The sequence below is a fragment of the Cyclopterus lumpus genome, chromosome 24 (assembly GCF_009769545.1).
Source record: "Cyclopterus lumpus isolate fCycLum1 chromosome 24, fCycLum1.pri, whole genome shotgun sequence".
NCBI classification, from domain to species: Eukaryota; Metazoa; Chordata; class Actinopteri; order Perciformes; family Cyclopteridae; genus Cyclopterus; species Cyclopterus lumpus.
In genome coordinates this window covers 3,301,904-3,322,553 of record NC_046989.1, presented here as the reverse complement: position 1 = coordinate 3,322,553, position 20,650 = coordinate 3,301,904, and the positions used below count along the sequence as shown (strand labels likewise).

The 20,650-nt window shown below is 42.7% G+C and overlaps 1 protein-coding gene across 2 annotated transcripts; it reads left to right on the top strand.

Annotated features, from left to right (window-relative positions):
- The first annotated feature begins 1,699 nt into the window (after nt 1–1,699).
- On the top strand, nt 1,700–18,957 carry LOC117727785 (gamma-aminobutyric acid receptor subunit rho-1-like). 2 transcript variants are annotated; one of them, XM_034528260.1, is made up of 11 exons: nt 1,700–1,763; nt 4,003–4,018; nt 8,341–8,394; nt 9,355–9,461; nt 12,159–12,226; nt 12,312–12,535; nt 16,562–16,644; nt 16,735–16,875; nt 16,971–17,123; nt 18,291–18,487; nt 18,670–18,957. In XM_034528260.1, the coding sequence occupies exons 1-11, from the start codon at nt 1,700–1,702 to the stop codon at nt 18,955–18,957; spliced, it is 1,395 nt and encodes a 464-aa protein (XP_034384151.1). The 2 variants fall into 2 exon arrangements, with proteins under 2 accessions (XP_034384151.1, XP_034384149.1); XM_034528258.1 differs by lacking the exon at nt 4,003–4,018 and having other exon boundaries at nt 1,700–1,812; nt 8,344–8,394.
- Nucleotides 18,958–20,650: the final 1,693 nt, after the last annotated feature.

Genomic DNA, 20,650 nt, shown 5'->3' with positions numbered 1-20,650 from the left:
TATAAATTCACCAACAGCTACCATTATATAATGACTCATTTGCATATTTAAACATAATATTTTAGTCATTTCGAGTCAGTAATAAACTGGTGAAATTTATTTTTTAGCCTTTTCACCCTTAGTGTCTTCAAAATGGTGAAATTTAACAAAATAAAACGCTGGTTTCTCTATACTTGTTTTTTTTTCTCAGGGTATAGGGTCTATATATAAATATATATATATAAACCCTGTGCCATATATATATAAATATATATATATGATATATATATACCCTGAGAAATATATATATATATGGCGTGAGACACCGTAAAAAGACAAAAAATATACTTTGATATAGATATATAGTGTTGTTTGTGTACAGTTTTCGTATAATTTTAAAAAAGCAATTAGACCGTAATATATTAATCATTAAAATAACCTTGTAAATAGTTTAACGTTTAACAATAATTTCTTAATTTAAATGAATGAAATACTTTTAAACTCCAATACAGTGCATGGCCTAAGAGCACACCTGAGATACCACGATGTAATGTGTAAATCTGTAAATAAATAAAGTTAAAAACAGGCAGAAATGTCCAAATATTGGACGCAAATATGAATCCGTACATCTGGATTTTAGATGTAACAAACAGAGCAGAACAGAAATTAATAAAATATAAACACAATATGAGTTTCTGTACCAAAAGGTCAAGATATTTAGTTTTTAAGGATGTGCAATGTTTAATTATTAGAAATATGCCCAAGACATATTCTTATTTATTAAGTATACATTCATAAATGGTCGGTGGCTGTAGCTTAGTCACTGCAGGTCTACCTGGAAGATTATATCAGATATTATTGAGCGAGATGGGACATAATATGACTTTATAGCATCTCATATAGAGTCCAGAGTTATGTATTCCAAAAGAATGCAGCTCAGGTTGGGTGTAGAAATACAAAATGACTGAGGGTCAGAGCAGAGGTCAGAGCAGAGGTCAGAGCAGAGGTCAGAGCAGAGGTCAGAGCAGAGGTCAGAGCTCTGTGAGCCTCACCTCGCACCCAAGTGAAGGAAAGAGAAAACATGACGGTGATGGATTGAAAAATAAAACCCAGTGACATGAATGCACTCAGCCCAGCAAGAGATTTATGGATTAAGAGGTTACGTCATTTCCTATACAATACACACACACATCGGTAATTGGAGACGTGCTTTATAAAAAAAAAAATCCTATCCTAAAAGTGTGTTTCATTGCAAATATATCAGAGTTCAAAGGAAAAATAAACAACGTAATCACAGGTTTCCAGAGGGATGTTCCTCCTCGCAGGTCAGACCCCGTCGTCCCCTTTGACCTGCGCAGCTGTCACATTTCTACATGTGGAGGTGAAGCACCCGGCGGTGGAATCAACAACAACAACAACAACAACAAAAAGAGAAAGAAAAAAACGAGCACTAAATCCCGGCACCGCATCTCACGCGGAGGATTTGTAGGTTTAGGCGAAATAGTCCCCCCCCCCCCCCCCCCCGGCCCCCCCCTCTCCTGATCTTTGAGATTAAATACCGTGACGCGCATGTATACATTCTCACTATGTTTGCTGCGCGAGGCGAGTGCGGAATGCGCGTGCTGTGCGGGGAGCGTTGTGGGAGTAAACCTCGGTTTTGAGACTCTTTTCTGGGGTGGTGGGGGGGAGGGGAACCGGGGGCCCGGGGACGCTGGACACCATGCACACGGACGTGGTGCTGCTCTTCCTGCTGGTCGGGATGGCCGGTGTGTCCGGAAGGACGCGTCCGAAGGGACGCGCACTGCAGCCGCAGCCGCCGTGCCGGAACGTCAGGTCAGTGTCCACCGTGTCCACCGTGTCCACTGGCTGACTTTCTAATGGGGGGGGGGGGGGGGGGTCCGTGCGTAAATACGCGTAAGAGCTGGAAAGAAAACGTCATTTTAAGTCATTAAATCGTGTGTAAAAAATCACACTTGTATTTACGCAATCGAAACTATCCTGCAATATGATTATTTTCACGAAGACGGAGTTGCAGATCAAGCCAGCAGCTCCAAAAATATGAAGATAAATGAGTCTATTCCGGAAACTATTAAATCAAACATGTTAATTATTTACCCTGAAAACACTTTGACAAAACCATCTCAACTCCAGGTTCACTTACTTCCTCATCTTTTTGGTATTCACATTTGAGATGATCTGCCTGTTATTGCTTTATTATTTATTATTCATAGTCACACAACAGGCCTACACACTGAGGTCTGTTGATGGCCTGCTGCTGCCTGCCTTTACGCAACGTATACACCCTCTATTATTTTAAATGCTAATTTGAGTATTTGCATGCACAAATGTTATGACTTTGGAAAGGGAAGAATATGAACCGATGAAGACCGAGCAGGTTTTAGATGTCATTTAAGTAAAGAATGTGCCCTTTTTCTACAAGTTTACTGTTTCGGGATTGTTTCCGATTTTAAAAAGTCAGATTTCAGATCTTTTTTTGTCCTCATGGTGTTATGAAAGTAGCACATGTGGTTATTGGGGGAGTCAAAAGCATTTTGTCACCCACAACAATTATGTAATGTTATTAATTATTCTGATTTGGGGACGGCATCCTTTTGATGCTCCAAAGAGCTTCTATGTTTCTTCTATATATCTGGCTATATATATATATGTATGTCTATATTCTCAACAGCAGAATTTTCAAACAAAATTTTCTAAAGAAAATGGTATATTGTAGCCTTATTTAAGTCATATTAATAAACATGCATAAAACACACTATTGCTATATGTTCATATTATTGTACAAAATTATATTATTACACATAAAAGGTATCGAAGCCCCTTTTTTCATTCATTCAAGAAAGTAGTGCCTGAAAACGTGTGTGTTCACGACGGGCCGCATGCAAACGTCTTCCCTCCCTAACACTGAGCTTCCTTTGGTCCTCAGCAACACACCAGCCGCCGCCGCTCGCCAGCAGAAAGACGCCGGCGGCTGTGCACGCTCGGCCATCAAAGCTCCATTTTCACCCGACGGCAACAACAGGTGACGTGTGCCTGGTTAGAGAAAATCACTTACTCTGATTACGTAAACCTGTAATCTGAGCGTGTTAATGTGCTTTCTGAATTATTGCTATTGTTGTGGCTTTGGGAAAAGGTTCAGCCGGGCGGAAAGAAAGGTCAGCAATTAAAATGTCGTTTCTCGGTAAAAACGTGTGAGGCTGTCTTTCTGCCGTGCATCTGTTCGGAAGATGGAGTTCGGGGGATTTTGAGAAGCTTATAACTAGAAATAGTACTTTGCCTTAACGTTGCTGCCGGAGGGAGAAAACCTACGTTGTGTTTAAATGTATATGTAAATGTCTAATTTTGGAAGAAAATGCCACATTCTTTCTCTTACACATGAGATATGAATTTGTTAGCAATAAAACAGGAGCTTATTCAATTACATTTAAAGACAATTTCCTTACTGGCGAAACCGTAGAATTACAACTACGTGGTCGAGCCCAAAGTCTTCTGCCCCTTGACTTGCATTGTTTTTAGATCTCCTTGCCAGCGACCGTCGTGTCAAGGAGATCTCCACTTAAGCACCTGGTCGTCGGGTTTAGTGCAGATATTGGAGGATTTTTTTTAATTGACAGCGGCTCTGGAAGTGAAGATGTACCTGAAAGCTACTGACGATGAGCACCACGTTTGTTTGTGCCATTTATGAATCGGATGGTTTAAAATCAGAACCAAGGAAGCTGGCTCAGATGACACGAGCTCTGATTGGTTTTTCTAAGTCCAATTTCCAACTGGCTGCGGTGGCCAGAGCCGAGGAGACGGAAAGAGATGCTATGACTTCCAAAGGCTGATGGGACGCTCGGAAACGGCTGAGGAACTCGTCATCCGTTAACCGCTAAACAGTGGAGGAGTATTCGCCGTGTGCATGACCGCGTTTCAGATTGCTGACTTGTGTTTACTGGTCTGACTAATTTGGCCAGTGAGCCTTGTGAAATTAAAACAAACCTCTGTTCAGCAGACAATCAGCAGTTAAAGCATGCCAACACAACACAACCAAAGATGCTCTATGAGAAAAGACGACGCGTTACAAGCTCCACAAACGTTCTGATGTCTCCGATACGTGCGCGTGTTGCAGTGGTATGATGGCGGGTCTGCTTGCTTTTTAACAAAGTTTTAAAGGTTAATTACTTATATTTGTGTTGGTTTCTACTAGAACATGTTTACATGCATTTTTTTGTCATATAGTCTGTCTGAATATACCCGTATTCCCTCCCTGTCTGAAACGCTCTGTTTTAGCGCCTGTCTCTTTAAGAGCGCCTGTCTCTTTAAGAGCCCGGTCTGCTCTGATTGGCTTGGTGCAGCTTTGCAAAGGTAGTTCTCCGGCCTTGGATGTTATATTCTAATGAGTCTGCATGGGACGTATTGAAATAATCCCAATCTGAATATTGAATCACATGTTTCCTGATCTGAGCAGCCCATAAAATAACCAGACTGAGTTTTCTTATTTCATAGTTTGTGGGTTGTACGGTGTTTTATATGAAAATAAATCTTTGCAGCTTCAGGTGTTTTTGGAATAAATCTAAAATTATTTTTGCAATAACCTGCTTCAGTAGTTTTACGAAGCAGAGAGTGACTGAATATTTTTGAGCAACGCAAGTTACTCTTTTTAATAAAAAACAACAACAACAAAAACACGGCGACGTTACATTTGTTTTTAGACGCAAACAAGAATCTGCAAGCCACTTTGTGGCTTTTAAAATGTGTGTATATTACTGTATCAACAGCGTACATTTGGACAGAAGTTCCAATACATGATCTGAAGGCAGATCATTGATAATATATAATATATAAGTTGAAAAGGAGCAGACCTAGAATAGAGCCCTGGGGCACGCCGGCATTACCACTTTGTTCCTTACACACTGATTTCTGTTGTCGAGGTAGGATTTGAAGCAGTATAAAGCAGAAAAAAAGTAAAATGTTGACAGTTTTGTAAGAAGAATGTTGTGATTAATTGTGGTTTTAGAGGTTTGAACAGATGAAAAATGGTTTCTGAGTGCAGTCAGAGGCCAGAACAGAGAAAGATCACTGGCGCTGTTTCGAAATACTGAAACAGTGCAATATCTAGAACCTTTGAATCCTGCTTTAAGAGAGCATATAATGAGCTTCTGTTCACTTTCCCAGAACTAAAAACAGTTTAAGAGCGGCAAGGGTTAAAAGTGTTGCTGTGCACCAAAGCCTTTTTTCTTTAGTTTGTCCTGAAGTGGACTGAAACCCGAGGAATGCCCATCTTGGCTTCTTGGTGCGTCGCGGACAGTCTGTTTCAATGTATGGCGTCGAGAGATCGGATGTTAATCCTCAAGTCAAGTTGGTTTTAGGGTCAAAGGCCACGAAGTGGAACAGACGGTGCCCTGACGGCTCGTCAGCTCTTTGACCTCGCTGTCTGTCCTCAATCACCCGTTTAATCAATTCTCAGTTTCACTGCGTCCAAACTGATGAGTTAAGGTATAAGCACTATCCCTGTAGCTCGGAAAAGAGTCCAACCAAAGACTGTACACAACAAGGGGACAAGTCGCCCATTGGTTTGAGGGCTGCTGTTTTGAAGCCCAGCGTTCGCTTGTTTTTTTCCTTTTTTAACCAGAAGTGACACCAGAGGGTGGAGACGTTCTAGACTACCAACATGCTAAACACTGTGAAAAAACACAGTTAAAGGGTTCAATTTCTACGATTAAAAACAAAACTCCCAGGCGGGACAACACTGTGGCAGCCGCCTGTCAATCACCTTGTAGCCCCGCCATAAAGCATACCCTGCTTGATGGTCTGTTTGACTCTAAATGGACCATAATTTACTAAATGAACATCATGCTTCTATAGACTTCTATACAACCAGAGGAGTCGCCCCCTGCTGCTCTCTCCTCGGCCTTCTCCTTCAGCCACACACCCAGACCCTCTGGTCGGGGTGGTGGCACAGGTCTACTCATCTCACCCAAATGGAGTTATGCTCTCTACCCGCTTCCATTTACCCCACTGTCTTTTGAGTTTCATGCAGTGACTCATCTGGTTCATCTAACCATTGTTGTTCTCTACCGTCCTCCTGGTTCCTTTGGAGACTTCTTGGAAGAACTAGACGTCCTCCTATCAAACTTCCCAGAAAACGGCCCCCCGCTCATCCTTCTGGGTGACTTTAACATCCAGACAGAGAAGTCATCGGACCTGCTACTCTTACTGTCTTCCTTTGCTCTCTCTCTCAGTCCTTCCCCTCCTACTCACAAAGCTGGCAACCACCTTGACTATATTTTCACCAGAAACTGCTCTACAGCTAACCTCACTGTAACTCCACTTCATGTCTCTGACTACTTCTTCATCTCGTACTCTCTCCCACTCTTTGGTACTGACAACCCTCCCACAAGCCACTTTGTTGACTACTTTACAAAAAAGATAGACGACATACGCTCTTCATTTACTAATCCATCTTCCATAACTACACCTCCAGTAACTTCATCTTCCTCCCCCTTGTTTTCCTCTTTTATCCCCCTGTCTCCTAATCAAGTTCTTACCTTAGTAACCTCTGCCCGCCCAACCACCTGCCCCCTTGACCCCATCCCGTCTCACATTCTCCAGTCCATTGCTCCGGACCTTCTTCCCTTTCTCACCCATCTTATTAACACCTCCCTCTCAACCGGCTCTTTCCCTAACTCTCTGAAGGAGGTAAGAGTCAACCCTCTCCTGAAGAAACCCACTCTCGACCCATCTGAAGTCAATAACTACAGACCTGTCTCTCTCCTTCCCTTCCTTTCCAAAACTCTAGAGCAAGCTATCTTTAACCAAGTCTCCTCCTTTCTCCACAGTAACAACCTTCTAGACCCCCACCAGTCTGGATTCAAGACAGGCCACTCAACAGAGACTGCCCTCCTTGCTGTCTCTGAGCAGCTTCAGAACTGCTAGAGCAGCCTCTCTCTCCTCTGTCCTTATCCTTCTAGACCTTTCCGCTGCCTTTGACACAGTGAACCACCAGATCCTCATGTCCTCCCTCCAGTACCTGGGTATCTCAGGCACCGCACTCTCACTCTTCTCATCCTACCTCACCGACCGCTCTTACCGGGTAACCTGGAGAGGATCTGTGTCTGAGCCTTGTCCTCTGACTACCGGGGTCCCTCAAGGTTCAGTCCTTGGTCCTCTTCTCTTCTCTCTGTACACCAACTCTCTCGGCTCTGTCATTCGCTCGCATGGCTTCACCTACCACAGCTATGCTGACGACACCCAACTGATCCTCTCGTTTCCCCAATCTGAAACACAGGTAGCAGCACGAATCTCTGCCTGTCTGACCGACATCTCTCAGTGGATGTCTGACTGACATCTCTCAGTGGATGTCCGCACACCACCTGAAAATTAACCCACATCCGCTTCAAAACATTGGTACTTGCGTACCGTGCTGCGAACAGATCGGGTCCGGTCTACATCCAGGACATGGTCTAACCTCACACCCAGGACATGGTCTAACCTCACACCCCAGCCCGTTCACTTCGCTCGGCTTATGCCAATCGGCTTGTAGCTCCTTCACTTCGAGCTAAATACTCAACAAAATCACGACTGTTTGCTGTGCTGGCTCCTCATTGGTGGAACGAGCTCCCCATTGACATCAGGACAGCAGAAAGTCTCTACATCTTCCGTCGCAAACTAAAAACACATCTTTTTCGACTATACCTTGAATAAGGAAGGTAGAGCGGTAGAGCGGTAGCAGCACTTAAATGTCTCTTACTGATAGTACTCTGTAGTTTAACGTTATTGAAGAAATTGTACTTGCTTGATTCTTGTTGTTCTAAGTTTGGACTCATGGTTTAATGCACTTATTGTAAGTCGCTTTGGATAAAAGCGTCAGCTAAATGACATGTAATGTCAGTAGAGAGAATGCAGCTTTAACACATGAAGCATAGACTTCTATACAACCAGAGGAGCTGCCCCCTGGTGGTCAGTAGAGAGAATGCAGCTTTAACACATGAAGCATAGACTTCTATACAACCAGAGGAGTCGCCCCCTGGTGGTCAGGAGAGAGAATGCAGCTTCAACACGTGAAGCATACACTTCTATACAACCAGAGGAGTCGCCCCCTGGTGGTCAGGAGAGAGAATGCAGCTTTAACACGTGAAGCATAGACTTCTATACAACCAGAGGAGCCGCCCCCTGGTGGTCAGTAGAGAGAATGCAGCTTTAAACATATGAAGCATAGAATTCTATACAACCAGAGGAGCGGCCCCCTTGTGGTCATTAATATTTGCCAATTTTCCTAAATCTTTATTCTGTTTTCACCCAATTTAGCGTCAGTGCTAATAAACATTGCATAATGTGTAAAATGTTTTTTCTACCCTCTTTCAGATGGAAAAGAGAAATGCCTCTGACAGAAGGAACCGGTCACAAGATTGCCAGGTATGACGCACCTCAGTTTTTTTATTTGTTATTTAGTCCAATTAGAACGGTAGAAGGGGCTAAAAAGGAGGATCTTGTAGCTAAGATTAAAGCATCATGGATTTAGAGGCACATGGTCAACATTTTAATCACACTATTGTTTGCAGTATCTAGGAGGATGGGCCGCTTCCATGTATTTTACTAAACCCAATTTAATCCATTCTTATCCCTCAGAATCAGGAAATTCATAAGATTATTTCGCCTGTGCTGCATCAACTCATAAACTACCGGCTACGATATAAATATGTCAGGTGTTCACAACATAGAAGAGCTTATTATCAGTAAAACCTTGATTAGCAATTAAATATCAACGGTGGTTTGAAAGTATTGGTTAATGTTGCTGACCACATGTTCAAACACAGCACAATGACACTACAACACCCGTACACTCAAGGCTATCACCAACTAAAGTTGTACTGCATGTAAAACAACATTTGCACAATTGTCAACTTATTGTCAATTGTCATATTTATTACCTTACTTTGAGGGACTCTGGTTGTATAGAAGTCTATGCTTCATGTGTTAAAGCTGCATTCTCTCTCCTGACCACCAGGGGGCGATTCCTCTGGTTGTATAGAAGTCTATATAAATGACTCTACTTCTCTTGATTTATTCCCTCAGTAAACATTGTAAACATGCGTTTTTGGTCTTAATCTCTAGTTTCAAGTCTTCTTCAATTCAGCGTGATGTTCATTTAATAAATTATTGTCCATTTAGAGTCAAACAGACCATAAAGCAGTGTATGCTTTAGGGCGGGGCTACTGTGATTGACAGGTCGCTGCTGCTACCCGAGCCGGATACGTTAGGCTACGTAGGACCAGGACTCATTCCTGCAGCACTCTATACCACTGAATCCCTCATTTGTCTTAGAGACCCATAACTTAACTCCTTTAATTGTTTTTTTCCAAACATTTCCATCAGCCCCATTTTCAAGAGGAGTCAGGATGTAACTAAAGTCGGGGGTCCGAAGTCAGAGCAGCTGCTGAGAATAGACGACCACGACTTTACGATGCGACCCGGATTCGGAGGTGAGGAGGTTCACCTTTCTTATATAAATGAATCAACTCTCCTCAAAAGATGTAATTCATTCATTGGCCACATCAAGTGTTCTTTTGGACTTTACACTCAACCCATGCCCAGATCATTTGTGTCCAGCGCCGCCTTGTGAAGATGACATAACGGAGTGGGTTTATGCCTAATCCATGCTGCTGTGGACCAGTGATTAATTACCAAGCAGCCACAGCCTATAGCTTTAGGTTTCAATAACTCCCATTTTAATCTGCCACGCTGCTCGGAGCCAGAATCTGTGTGCTTTTCAAATTCTCTTTCTTGGAAAGCATTTACTCATTTTTTTTAAATCGTTGTTAATTACTGGATTGAGTCTCATTAGTAACTGGAGGTTTCATGTGCTCATATTTTTTTTTTTAAATGGTAAGTGCATACTTTGTGAGCGCAAGGTGTTGTGCAACACATATTTCCAAGCTGCTGTGATTCTGTCTGACAGATGGTTGGATTTGCCCAATCAGCTTGTTGTTGTTGTTGTTGTTCCCTGAAACCTGCATGAACTGGGAACACCCTTCCTGGTAAATCCACAGAGACATGTTTAATCTCTGCAGAGGTTTAAGCTCATCGATGTGTTTCTCCTGTCACATGGCTCTCACCAATAAAACCATTATTAATACAGTGCAAGAGGCTGGTGATAAAAACACTTTATGTTGGTTGGTTAGGTGTCCTTTAATGCAGGAAGACTATCTATATCTGACAGTTCTAAAATCCAACTACATGAGTTTCCCAGATGGTTTCCACCATAACTGGGCTCAGAAATGTCCGGGGTGAAGGTGACTTTTTATTCATAGACAAGCTCTATTAGGCTATATTGATGCTCTTTTATGCACCTTGGCACCGTAAGATGGTGATTACCTCAATGCTGAATGAGAAGTGTGTGTGTGCAGAGTAACAAGTAGTTTGGTTGGGTTTAGAAACAAAGGACTTGGTTTGGGTAAAGGTCTCAGTATATGCTCCAAATAAAGAGCTTATTAGACTGTCAAACTGCATTTGGTATTTCCAGCTATGAAGGGCTGTTTTTGTAACTTTCCGATACCCACAATCAGGCCAACTTCATGCAGCGATTGGCCAGATATCTGGAGGTGAGAAAACTGCACCGGATTTGAACTCTCAACTCTCTTTTGAGGAGAGACTGTCTGAGATAGTGAGCCCTTATATCGTATCAATCAAAGTGTCTTTCCCCTCTCTGTGGACACCTCTACCTGGGGAAAGATCTCAGTCTGGGTTTACTTTGTCAAGGGTTCAGAAAGAAAATCGGCAGGTCAGACCTTTCAGAGACGGCTGCATCTCTGATAAATAGTTAAAAAACAAGTTAAAGTGAACGGCACAACGAAAGTGAGTAAACGACATCAACAAAACTCGACAAAAATAGCTACGGATGAAAGAAAACAGCATGCACTATAATGTCAAATAGGATTAGGCTCCGCTGCCTTCTGTGCCGCTGTTTTGGGAAATCTGCACCCGACTGCTTTCAGGGGGATTTGGATGAAAGTCAGTGTTTGAAGCAAAAGCATAAAAAAGGAGTCACAACCTCCCAAATAAACACAGATAATCCTGAAGCCGTTTTTCACCGGGGGCCACGTCTGCATCCGCCGGCTCAGACATTTGTAAAATGTTGAATTGTTTCAAGGCAACCAATCCGATCGAGCGCTAACGCTACAACGCTAGCCGCGCAAACCGTACGGTACCTGATAGTTAATGGTGCCGTTTAAATGAAATGAATTGAAATCACCTGACATTTCACGTGGCGTCTTAATTTTCCTGCTGGATCCGTTCAGATCAACGTTACGTCACCGTAATTAGGAGAAAAGACTCATGATGTTCTTTCAATTTGAAGCTATACCTTGAATAGGGAAGGTAGCGCCGTGGTAGCACTTTAGCAGCACTTAAATGTCTCTTACTGATAGCACTTTGTAGTTTAATTTTATTGAAGAAATTGTTACTTGCTCGATCCTTGTTGTTCTGAGTTTGGACTCATGGTTTAATGCACTTATTGTAAGTCACTTTGGATAAAAGCGTCAGTAATGTAATGTAATGTAATGAAGTGTTCGGGGGCGCTACGCATTGAGCGGGGGAAAAAACCTGCTTCACTCTCATGAAAACAAATACAAAAAGCTGCCAAATTATTACTACTGGAACTATTTCTTGGTCCAAGACCAAATATGTCGGAAAAGTTTTTTTTACTATCCTTTGTGAATAAAACTTCAGAATGCCGTTAATGGACGGATAGCGGTGTTACGCTCAGAATACGGAGAATCGTGGGTGATACATGAGCCAAACAATAGTCCCGGTTAGTTTACCAAAGGACGGTGCCGGGCTACGGTGGACCAAAGTGAGAGAGGCTGAGGAAGACCCAACCCAAATTCATTACAAAAATGTAGGAAAAAGGCGGAGTTGATGGAAAATGGTACACTAGACTTTTGGACAGAAAGCAACTGTTTCGGTCGCAGGATAATGACCAAATATGACCGAAAATGCATGTATTGCTCAAGAACTTGAGACATTTTTCATCGCAGATTGTATTTGTAGAGCTAAAGTAGAAAAAGTTGGTGTGGTGTAACCAGTACATATTTGATTGGAGCTCTTAACAACGGCATCTTGTTGCTTCAACGCACGTGTCAACACTACCGTAAATTTAAAGCTGAATATTTCTCCAACAGGGCCTGCAGTCCCCGTTGGAGTGGATGTCCAGGTGGAAAGTTTGGACGCCATCTCAGAGGTCGACATGGTATGTCCGGGAACGAACCGTGAGTAAAGAAAATTCTGTTTTGGATGAGATAACAACGTAACGGACACATCTATCCTTGTTCAAGGACTTTACTATGACGCTGTATTTGAGGCACTACTGGAAAGATGAACGTCTGTCATTCAGAAGCAACAACAACCTGAGCATGACCTTCGATGGCCGCCTGGTGAAGAAAATCTGGGTTCCGGACATGTTTTTCGTCCACTCTAAGAAGTCCTTCACCCACGACACCACCACTGAAAACGTCATGCTGCGAGTTTACCCGGACGGCAAAGTCCTCTACAGCCTGCGGTAAATGGCGCCCCGTGTGGCCGTTAGCTTGAAAGTAATAGTTTAACATTTGGCTATTTGGGTACACGCACTCAATTTGCTTTCTTGCCAAGAGTGACATGGAACTTTTACAACAGGAACTATTTCCTGCCCCCATTTTAATGCACTTTTCCAATTTGTGCATTAAAGAAAGAAAAAACAACAACATGGAAATGCCGTAATTTCTAAAAGACAAAATATCACGAAAAGTTTTTTTTGCGCTTAGCTGAGAAAAAAGAAAAGAAAAGCTCCTAATAGCGCCATCTTGTTACGCCCTTTTCTTCTGGAACGGTTTATCAGCCCCTGACTGGAGAGTTCACATCCACTTAATGCAAGTAGATGGAACTTAATTCACTTTTTCTTGCACATTTAAATGGGACTAGTTTTACCAAAAGGCCCATTTGCACAAGATAAATCTGTATTTTACGCACATTTACTGAAATTATCCCCCGAGGCTCAGTGTAAAGTCCACTTATATTCAACATATTTATTATTATTATTGTGTGAAATTTATATTTAATATAAAAGATAGTTACTTGTTAGTTTGGTATGATGACACAAGGGAAAAATATGGGATAATGGGAAAATAATCCCACTACTGACTAAAAGAGTAGCGACTAATATGTATGTTATTAGAGCTGAATGCGTCATTAGTTTCGAGCTGCTCAGCAACAGATTCAGTGTTAATCAGGATTTAGATTCACAGAAGGATTAACTATAGGTCATAAACTTAGTATATTCTTTCTCCTACATAATCCATGAATGAGAATTATTCAAGAATGAATCACCGGCTCATTATTAACCAATTTAGCCTCATTTGGACAGGATTATTATTACAATGTTACATTGTTACAGGGGGAGAGTTAGTATTATTAGCACAGGTAACTATTTATATGTAATTTAATTATGATTAATAATTATTATTAGTTTAGTAAAATCCTTTTTGGTGTGCACTTTTAAAATGCCATGTGCATCTCTTGACTGGACTTCAATTACAGGCCGGACCAGTGAGCTGGACACTGAACACTAGGGGGGATAACTGAGGGTGTATTTATTTATTTATTTTTGCATATAGATATGTTTTCCAAACTAATATGACTGCCCAGCAGGAGGAGTGACGTAGAAACGCCGTATACGTCTCTGGTAGCGGCAGCAACCTGTCAATCAAAGTAAGACCCACCCCTAAAGCTTACCCCACTTTATGGTCTGTTTGACTCTGAAATGGAGCATAATTTACTAAATGAACATCACGCTGTATTGAAGAAGACTTGAAACTAGAGATTGAGACCAAAAACTAATGTTTACAATGTTTACTGAGGGAATACATCAATAGAAGTAGAGTAATTTATATAGACTTCTATACAACCAGAGGAGTCGCCCCCTGGTGGTCAGGAGAGAGAATGCAGCTTTAACACATGAAGCATAGACTTCTATACAACCAGAGGAGTCACCCCCTGGTGGTCAGGAGAGAGAATGCAGCTTTAACACATGAAGCATAGACTTCTATACAACCAGAGGTGTCGCCCTCCTGGTGGTCAGGAGAGAGAATGCAGCTTTAACACATGAAGCATAGACTTCTATACAACCAGAGGAGTCGCCCCCTGGTGGTCAGTAGAGAGAATGCAGCTTTAACACATGAAGCATAGACTTCTATACAACCAGAGGAGTCACCCCCTGGTGGTCAGGAGAGAGAATGCAGCTTTAACACATGAAGCATAGACTTCTATACAACCAGAGGAGTCACCCCCTGGTGGTCAGTAGAGAGAATGCAGCTTTAACACATGAAGCATAGACTTCTATACAACCAGAGGTGTCGCCCCCTGGTGGTCAGGAGAGAGAATGCAGCTTTAACACATGAAGCATAGACTTCTATACAACCAGAGGAGTCGCCCCCTGGTGGTCAGTAGAGAGAATGCAGCTTTAACACATGAAGCATAGACTTCCAGCCTCCAGGCACGCACAACTGGTAACAGCACTCGCTGGAGGGATTATAGATCTCGTCTGGCCTGGGAGTGACTCTGGAATCCCCAGGAAGAGCTGGAAAGCGTAGCTTGGGAGGAGAACATCTGAGCATAACGCTTAAGCCTGCTGCCACGGCGACCCAGATAGGAGGAAGATCAGGGAGGTTTCAGGGTCCCGGTATTGTTCACGCTGGGCACACTAGGACACATGCTCATGTTTTTACACCTGTGCTTTTCCTTCTGTGACTGGGCAATATGTAACATAGTATATTGATATCGGGACGTGAAACCAGACATCGTCTTAGATTTGGGATATTTGGATATTGTCTTTTCCTGGTTTTAAAGGATTCCGAGTAAATTTTCTGAATTTACAGGACTCTGTTAGCTGTTCTATTATTTTCTTTTATCCACAATGTCATTATCTCAACAATACAGATTTTTTGATATCATTGTGTAAATATTAGAAGTCCACCAATTAATCGGCACGCATAGAACATTTTATTAATGCACGACAGACTTTTAAATACATCTTAGATTTTGTATTATTTAAATAGTTTTGTGATTCAAATTCAACTTTATTGTCTATAAAGTACTAAGACAACAAAATGTAGTTTAGCATCTGACCAGAAGTGCAAAAGGAAGCAGTAAAAGTACGGTGCAATATTCGAGATAAATAGCAATGTATATATGTGTGTATATGTATATATATATATATATATATATATATATATATATATATATATATATTGCATTTAAAGATATTCCACGCGGTGCCTCTGAAGTGGGGCCGGTTAGGATGTTAGTGGGATAACGTTCTGCCAATTACGGGCCGCTAATGCCGCCGAGCAAGGCCTCGCAATCGCGCCGAGCGATCGGAGGCTCGGGGCCAAGGTAGTTGATTTTGTAATCCACATGATGGAGCCTCCCCCCCCCCCCCCCCCCCCCCCTCCCCCCCTCCCCTCCCCCCCTCCCCCCAGCAGAGATTTACAGCTGGCCACCTGCTTCCTGCGACCACTCAATCATGGCCCCGCCGGAACAAACGAAATTCAGAATGATGAACGTCAACATCTGCAAATCAGCATTCAGTGTTGATAGGGGGGGGGGGGGGGGGGTCATAGTACTATCTGGTTAAAGATGGTCGGGGTTAATCTGTGTGCCGGTTGGAGACTAAAGGCAGATTGGCGGGGTGGGGATGCAGTATATTGTCCCGTGAGCTGGATTATGTATTTTCATTCATCATCTCTGTGCTGACCCTCCTCCAGTGTGTGCTTGTGGATATGGAGGGGTGAGGCTCTGCTGAAGCTTCCACGTGCATTATGGGCCAATAAGGAAAAGTCACCGGCCTCTCATTTTTTTGGTTATTATCAGACTTCTTGAACCCGTTTTAGCCAGCAGACGACGAGAAGTCACAAACACGGCCGGGAAACTGGGTCAGTAAACAGCGGAAATGTTAATTTTCTTTTGAAACTCTCAAACCAGAGCCGGTGATCGTTGGATCAGTGGAAAGACGAATAAAGACGGTGTCTTCATTTGAGTGTTATAAGTGTTGTTTTTCTTCACTTTAGCAATGGAGTCTGGTGGCTTTGAGGAGAGCGCATAACGGTGGTTAATTTCACATCTAACTGGGTGAATTAAGGGTTTCTTTGCACCCAACAGTGGAAAGACTAACCAAGTGTTTTATTTTTCTTATTTGGAGTGAAGTGCGTTTTACAAGGTCAAATTACTGTTTCTCACAATGGAGTCTCGTGGCTTTAAAGAAAGAAAGCATTGTAGTTTTGTACGTAAATAAATTATAAGAATTGTCCAAATCACTGTTGATTTTTATTTATTATTTATTCACTTTGGCACCGCACCGGGAAAAAAAGGGGCAAAAAAAATGATTGTCACGTTTCCATCTCAGCCGATTGGAGCTCGAGACTACGACTAAATAAATGCAGACCGTAACCGTCTCTAAAGAGAAGAAGAAGAAGAAACAATGTAGACTGAAATGATGATTAACGTGGTGACATTTGTTGCGTCACCACAGCTTTTAGTTTTGTCATTGCAGGGTGACGGTCACGTCCATGTGCAGCATGGACCTGAGTCGCTTCCCTCTCGACACGCAGACGTGCTCTTTGGAGATAGAGAGCTGTGAGTGACGTGATCAAAAACCAAGGACACTGTGGAGGCGGTGGAGGTTTGCGCAAAAGCAACGTGATTCGTGCTCTTTTGTCTCTCCAGATGCGTACACGGATGACGACCTGATGCTGTACTGGAAGAAAGGGAACCGGTCACTCAGCACCGACGAGAGGATTTCCCTCTCGCAGTTCCTCATCCAGGAGTTTCACACCACCACCAGGCTGGCCTTCTACAGCAGCACGGGTACCGACAGGAAGCGGACGTCTTTTTTTAATTTCAGATCCCCGCCGCCGCCACCACTCGAGTCCGTTTTGAACCTCTTTTTCTCTCCTCTCCAGGCTGGTACAACCGTCTGTACATCCACTTCACTCTGCGGCGCCACGTCTTCTTTTTCCTGCTGCAGACCTACTTCCCCGCCACTCTGATGGTCATGCTGTCCTGGGTGTCCTTCTGGATCGACCGCAGGGCCGTCCCCGCCCGGGTGCCACTAGGTAACGCTTGGTCGAGTGTGACCGAAGGCGTTTACACTCGACATTACATTACATGTCATTTAGCTGACGCTTTTTATCCAACGCGACTTACAATGAGTGCATTCAACCACGAGTACAAACAACAAGGATCAAGAAAGGAACGTTTCATCAAACAAGACATAGACTGTGAGCAATTAAAAAGAGTGAAACCCAGAGATTTGCCCAAAGACTGCAGGAACCAACCTCCACAATGACGAGGAGGAACTGTGATTATCTGTACACTCGTATCTAATGGTCTTGGCCTACTTTATTGCCTTTGTACAAACCCTTTATAGGAGTATTAAATGCTTTATGAGGAAACAAAGGTTGAATATCCTATAAACAATTTGATTTGGTGGCAAAATATCTACTGAAATTAAGATTTTAAAGCGTATGAAAGCTTCTTTGTATCATCACTAAACACGTAAACAGTGTTTTTATCAGTAAGCTAATACTAAGTATGAACTAAGCTTAAGAGTGCCTGGCCTTTTATAGCTAATTGGTGCGGTGGCTAGTTTGGTGATTACTGGCTCAGTTCTTCGTTCTAGATGTTGATGGATAATTTTTCACATTAGAATTTTTCTCTGAAAGCCGACGAGATGATTAATATAAAAAAAAAAATCTCAACCGCTCTCAACATGGCGAAAGGCTAAGTTGGCGGCTAACGGCGCTAACAGCGAAAGTTACGGCTGACCGGTGCTAACGGTGTTTACCGGAGGGGGAACCTGACCTTTGAGTTGACATATGTTGATATATGTATGTTAGCGATTTAGGATTAGTTCTAGCGATTTGCATAAACTGTTTTGATCGGTGGGGGTTGACGAAAGCTGCCTCCATATAAATCACTTGGCTCCAGATCAGCTAACAACGAAATTAAATTGCCGTCGCCGTGTTTTCAACCATGCGTATTTATAACTAAACTTAAATCCATCGCTACACACATCGCACGTGTACGTCGTTTTTTTAGAGATTTAGTGACGCTTCAACTTCTGCTTCGTTGTGACTCTAATCTTTAACCGGCGCCCATTTGGTAACGGTTTAAACTTGAGTCCAGTTTTGTCAATTTAAAAAGTGTATTTGTTCCACATTCGTACATACCTGACACCACGATTGTATTCAGAGCGAGCAAGTTTTCCGGGTTTCTTTCAGGCATAACCACGGTGCTCACCATGTCCACCATCATCACCGGCGTCAACGCCTCCATGCCCAGGGTGTCCTACATCAAAGCCGTGGACATTTACCTCTGGGTCAGTTTCGTCTTCGTGTTCCTGTCGGTGATCGAGTACGCCGCCGTCAACTACCTGTCGACTCTACAGGAACGCAAGGAGAGGGTCCTCCGAGAGCGGGTGAGTGTGTTTGAAAAGCCCCGTGCGTCCTTTAGATACGTATATTCAAGGTCCCCAGAGGATGAAAACAAGCTTTGAATTCCTAGATTGTTTTGGATTATTAAGAAGTTTTCTGTAGTGTTTTGGAACGCCTTTCAGTACCTTTTTTATTCATTATTTTTTTTTTTTTTGTCTAGTTGCAGCTGCCGTGCACCTGCGGTTTGGCCCATCCTGGCGTGATGTCGGACGGCTACAGCGACGTGGATTTCAACACGACGGGGAACTACGGCCTGCCGCAGGAGAACGGCATGAAGCGGGAGAGGATGCTGGTGCAGCTGGCGATGGAGAGCGACCAAGTCACCGGCCACGTCGGCTCCGGCGCCTACAGCAACAGCTGGATCGACACGCACGTCATAGACAAGTACTCCCGGGTCCTCTTTCCTGGATCTTACGTCCTCTTCAACGTCGTCTACTGGTCGATCTACTCCTAACACCGATGGGACTCGAGCAGACTTAACCTCGCTGGGAGCGGAACAGTGAAAAAGAATCTGCCTCCCTGCTTGTCAAAGTGGTTTACACATGCACGTTGCGCAATAAACGTGCAGATTTGGTTTTTTTTTTTTTTACTTTCTTTTCTCTTCAAATAAAAGAAAAAGAAGATGGAACTAGGGCTGGGCTCAACAGCAATATTATTGCCTTTTTTTTCTCTCTTTTCTTTTTTTACAGATTACTTAGTTTATCCTGATTTTAGTGTCATATAAATAAGCTTTATTGTTAGGCTTATTGTTGCTTTTTAAATGACAAAGATGACAGTTTTACTAATTAGTTTAACTAATTAAATACTTGTTTGTTTAATGCAGAACAGGGCAGGGATGTGGAGCGAAATATCCGCCAAAGTAAAAATGTTTAGTACTTCCTGCGACGACCTCCTCCGTCGGGTCTCGACTGGACAGAACCTCAGAGGGCGCTTGTCGGTGGGCAGATGTGTCTGGAAATGTTGAACGTGCGAGGGTTGTTATCCGCCGGTTGTTATTAAGGGTTTCCCCAACTGGTTCAGGGCTTCGTGAACGCTTCAATCAAGGGCTAACAACTCATTGTAGGCAGTGCATTAGTAAATACAGTTTAAAACCTATTTTTCTGGCCTGCGGTCCATTTGGTTTGGGTTTGGTTCTTTAATTAAAGGACGGGACCACCTTTCTCTCCAAGGGGCCCAATTTTAATTAAGCAAATGGTAAGACGCTTCTTTAGGAAATCCTATTGTTGTCTGGCGACAACAACAAAAAGCACCTAACGTGTGTTTTTTCACATATTAAAATGGTCTGAAATCCCATATGAGGACATTTTTAATTACTTAAGTAACGAAGCTGAAAAGATCCGTACAGAAAGGGGAAATTTCTAGATATAAGTTGCTCGAAATAGCCAAACCTTCTGTCTTGTAGCAAGATAGCTAGCTCACCAAATTGGTGTTTCTCAATTTTATTTCTTATTATTTTTGAATACCCCACGGTTAAATCTGGTGAGGGGTTGAAGTTGGACCTCTTCACTAAAGATTTCATGAATCTGAATTATGACCATTATCACCGTGTCACGGGTAGAACTGGAGTTGTGTTGAGGGCTGCTGCTGATGCTAACTGTATGCTAACCGGGTGCTAACTGGGCTAAAAGTCAGTTTGAGTGCAAGGATTTGAATTTAAAGCTAAATGTATTTGTTCTGTTTTTAGTTGCAGTCCTCACAAAAACAGTTTTCAACGTTAAAGTCGAGTTTGCGTTCCAACGGCAGTCGTTTGTGCTGTAAATGGCGTTTTTATTTGGGTCAAATCTTCAGGGTTTCATGGTTCTACGTCATTGTTTCATCATGTAACTTGTTTCTTGATATGCTTGAACTTACACTTGATATTAGTCACATGCAGTCTCAGGTGGAATTGGAGCTTTTCTTTTTCTACTTTCACATCTATTATAACTCTTCTCACGTAATTGGTGAAAAAGTGAATTTTGTTTTTTAGAGCAGTTGTTCTCCGACTGTTTACTGAATAAAACACCGCTGGCTTAACTAAGAAAGAGATGCTGGAGTCAAACGAGGTCCTTTTGATCAAACAGGCCAAATTATTTAGTACGAGGCTGGTTTTGAAAAGCGTCCTTCTGTTGCTATTTATTTTGTGTTTTTCTTCTTTTTTTTTTAGCTTA

What these genes read in the sequence shown, in the direction of transcription:
- LOC117727785 (XM_034528258.1), top strand. Translation starts at nt 1,700, where the DNA reads ATGCACACGGACGTGGTGCTGCTCTTCCTGCTGGTCGGGATGGCCGGT. An exon ending in ACCGGTCACAAGATTGCCAG is followed by an intron (nt 8,395 to 9,354) that starts GTATGACGCACC and finishes CATTTCCATCAG; the next exon opens with CCCCATTTTCAAGAGGAGTC. An exon ending in CTCTTTGGAGATAGAGAGCT is followed by an intron (nt 16,645 to 16,734) that starts GTGAGTGACGTG and finishes TTGTCTCTCCAG; the next exon opens with ATGCGTACACGGATGACGAC.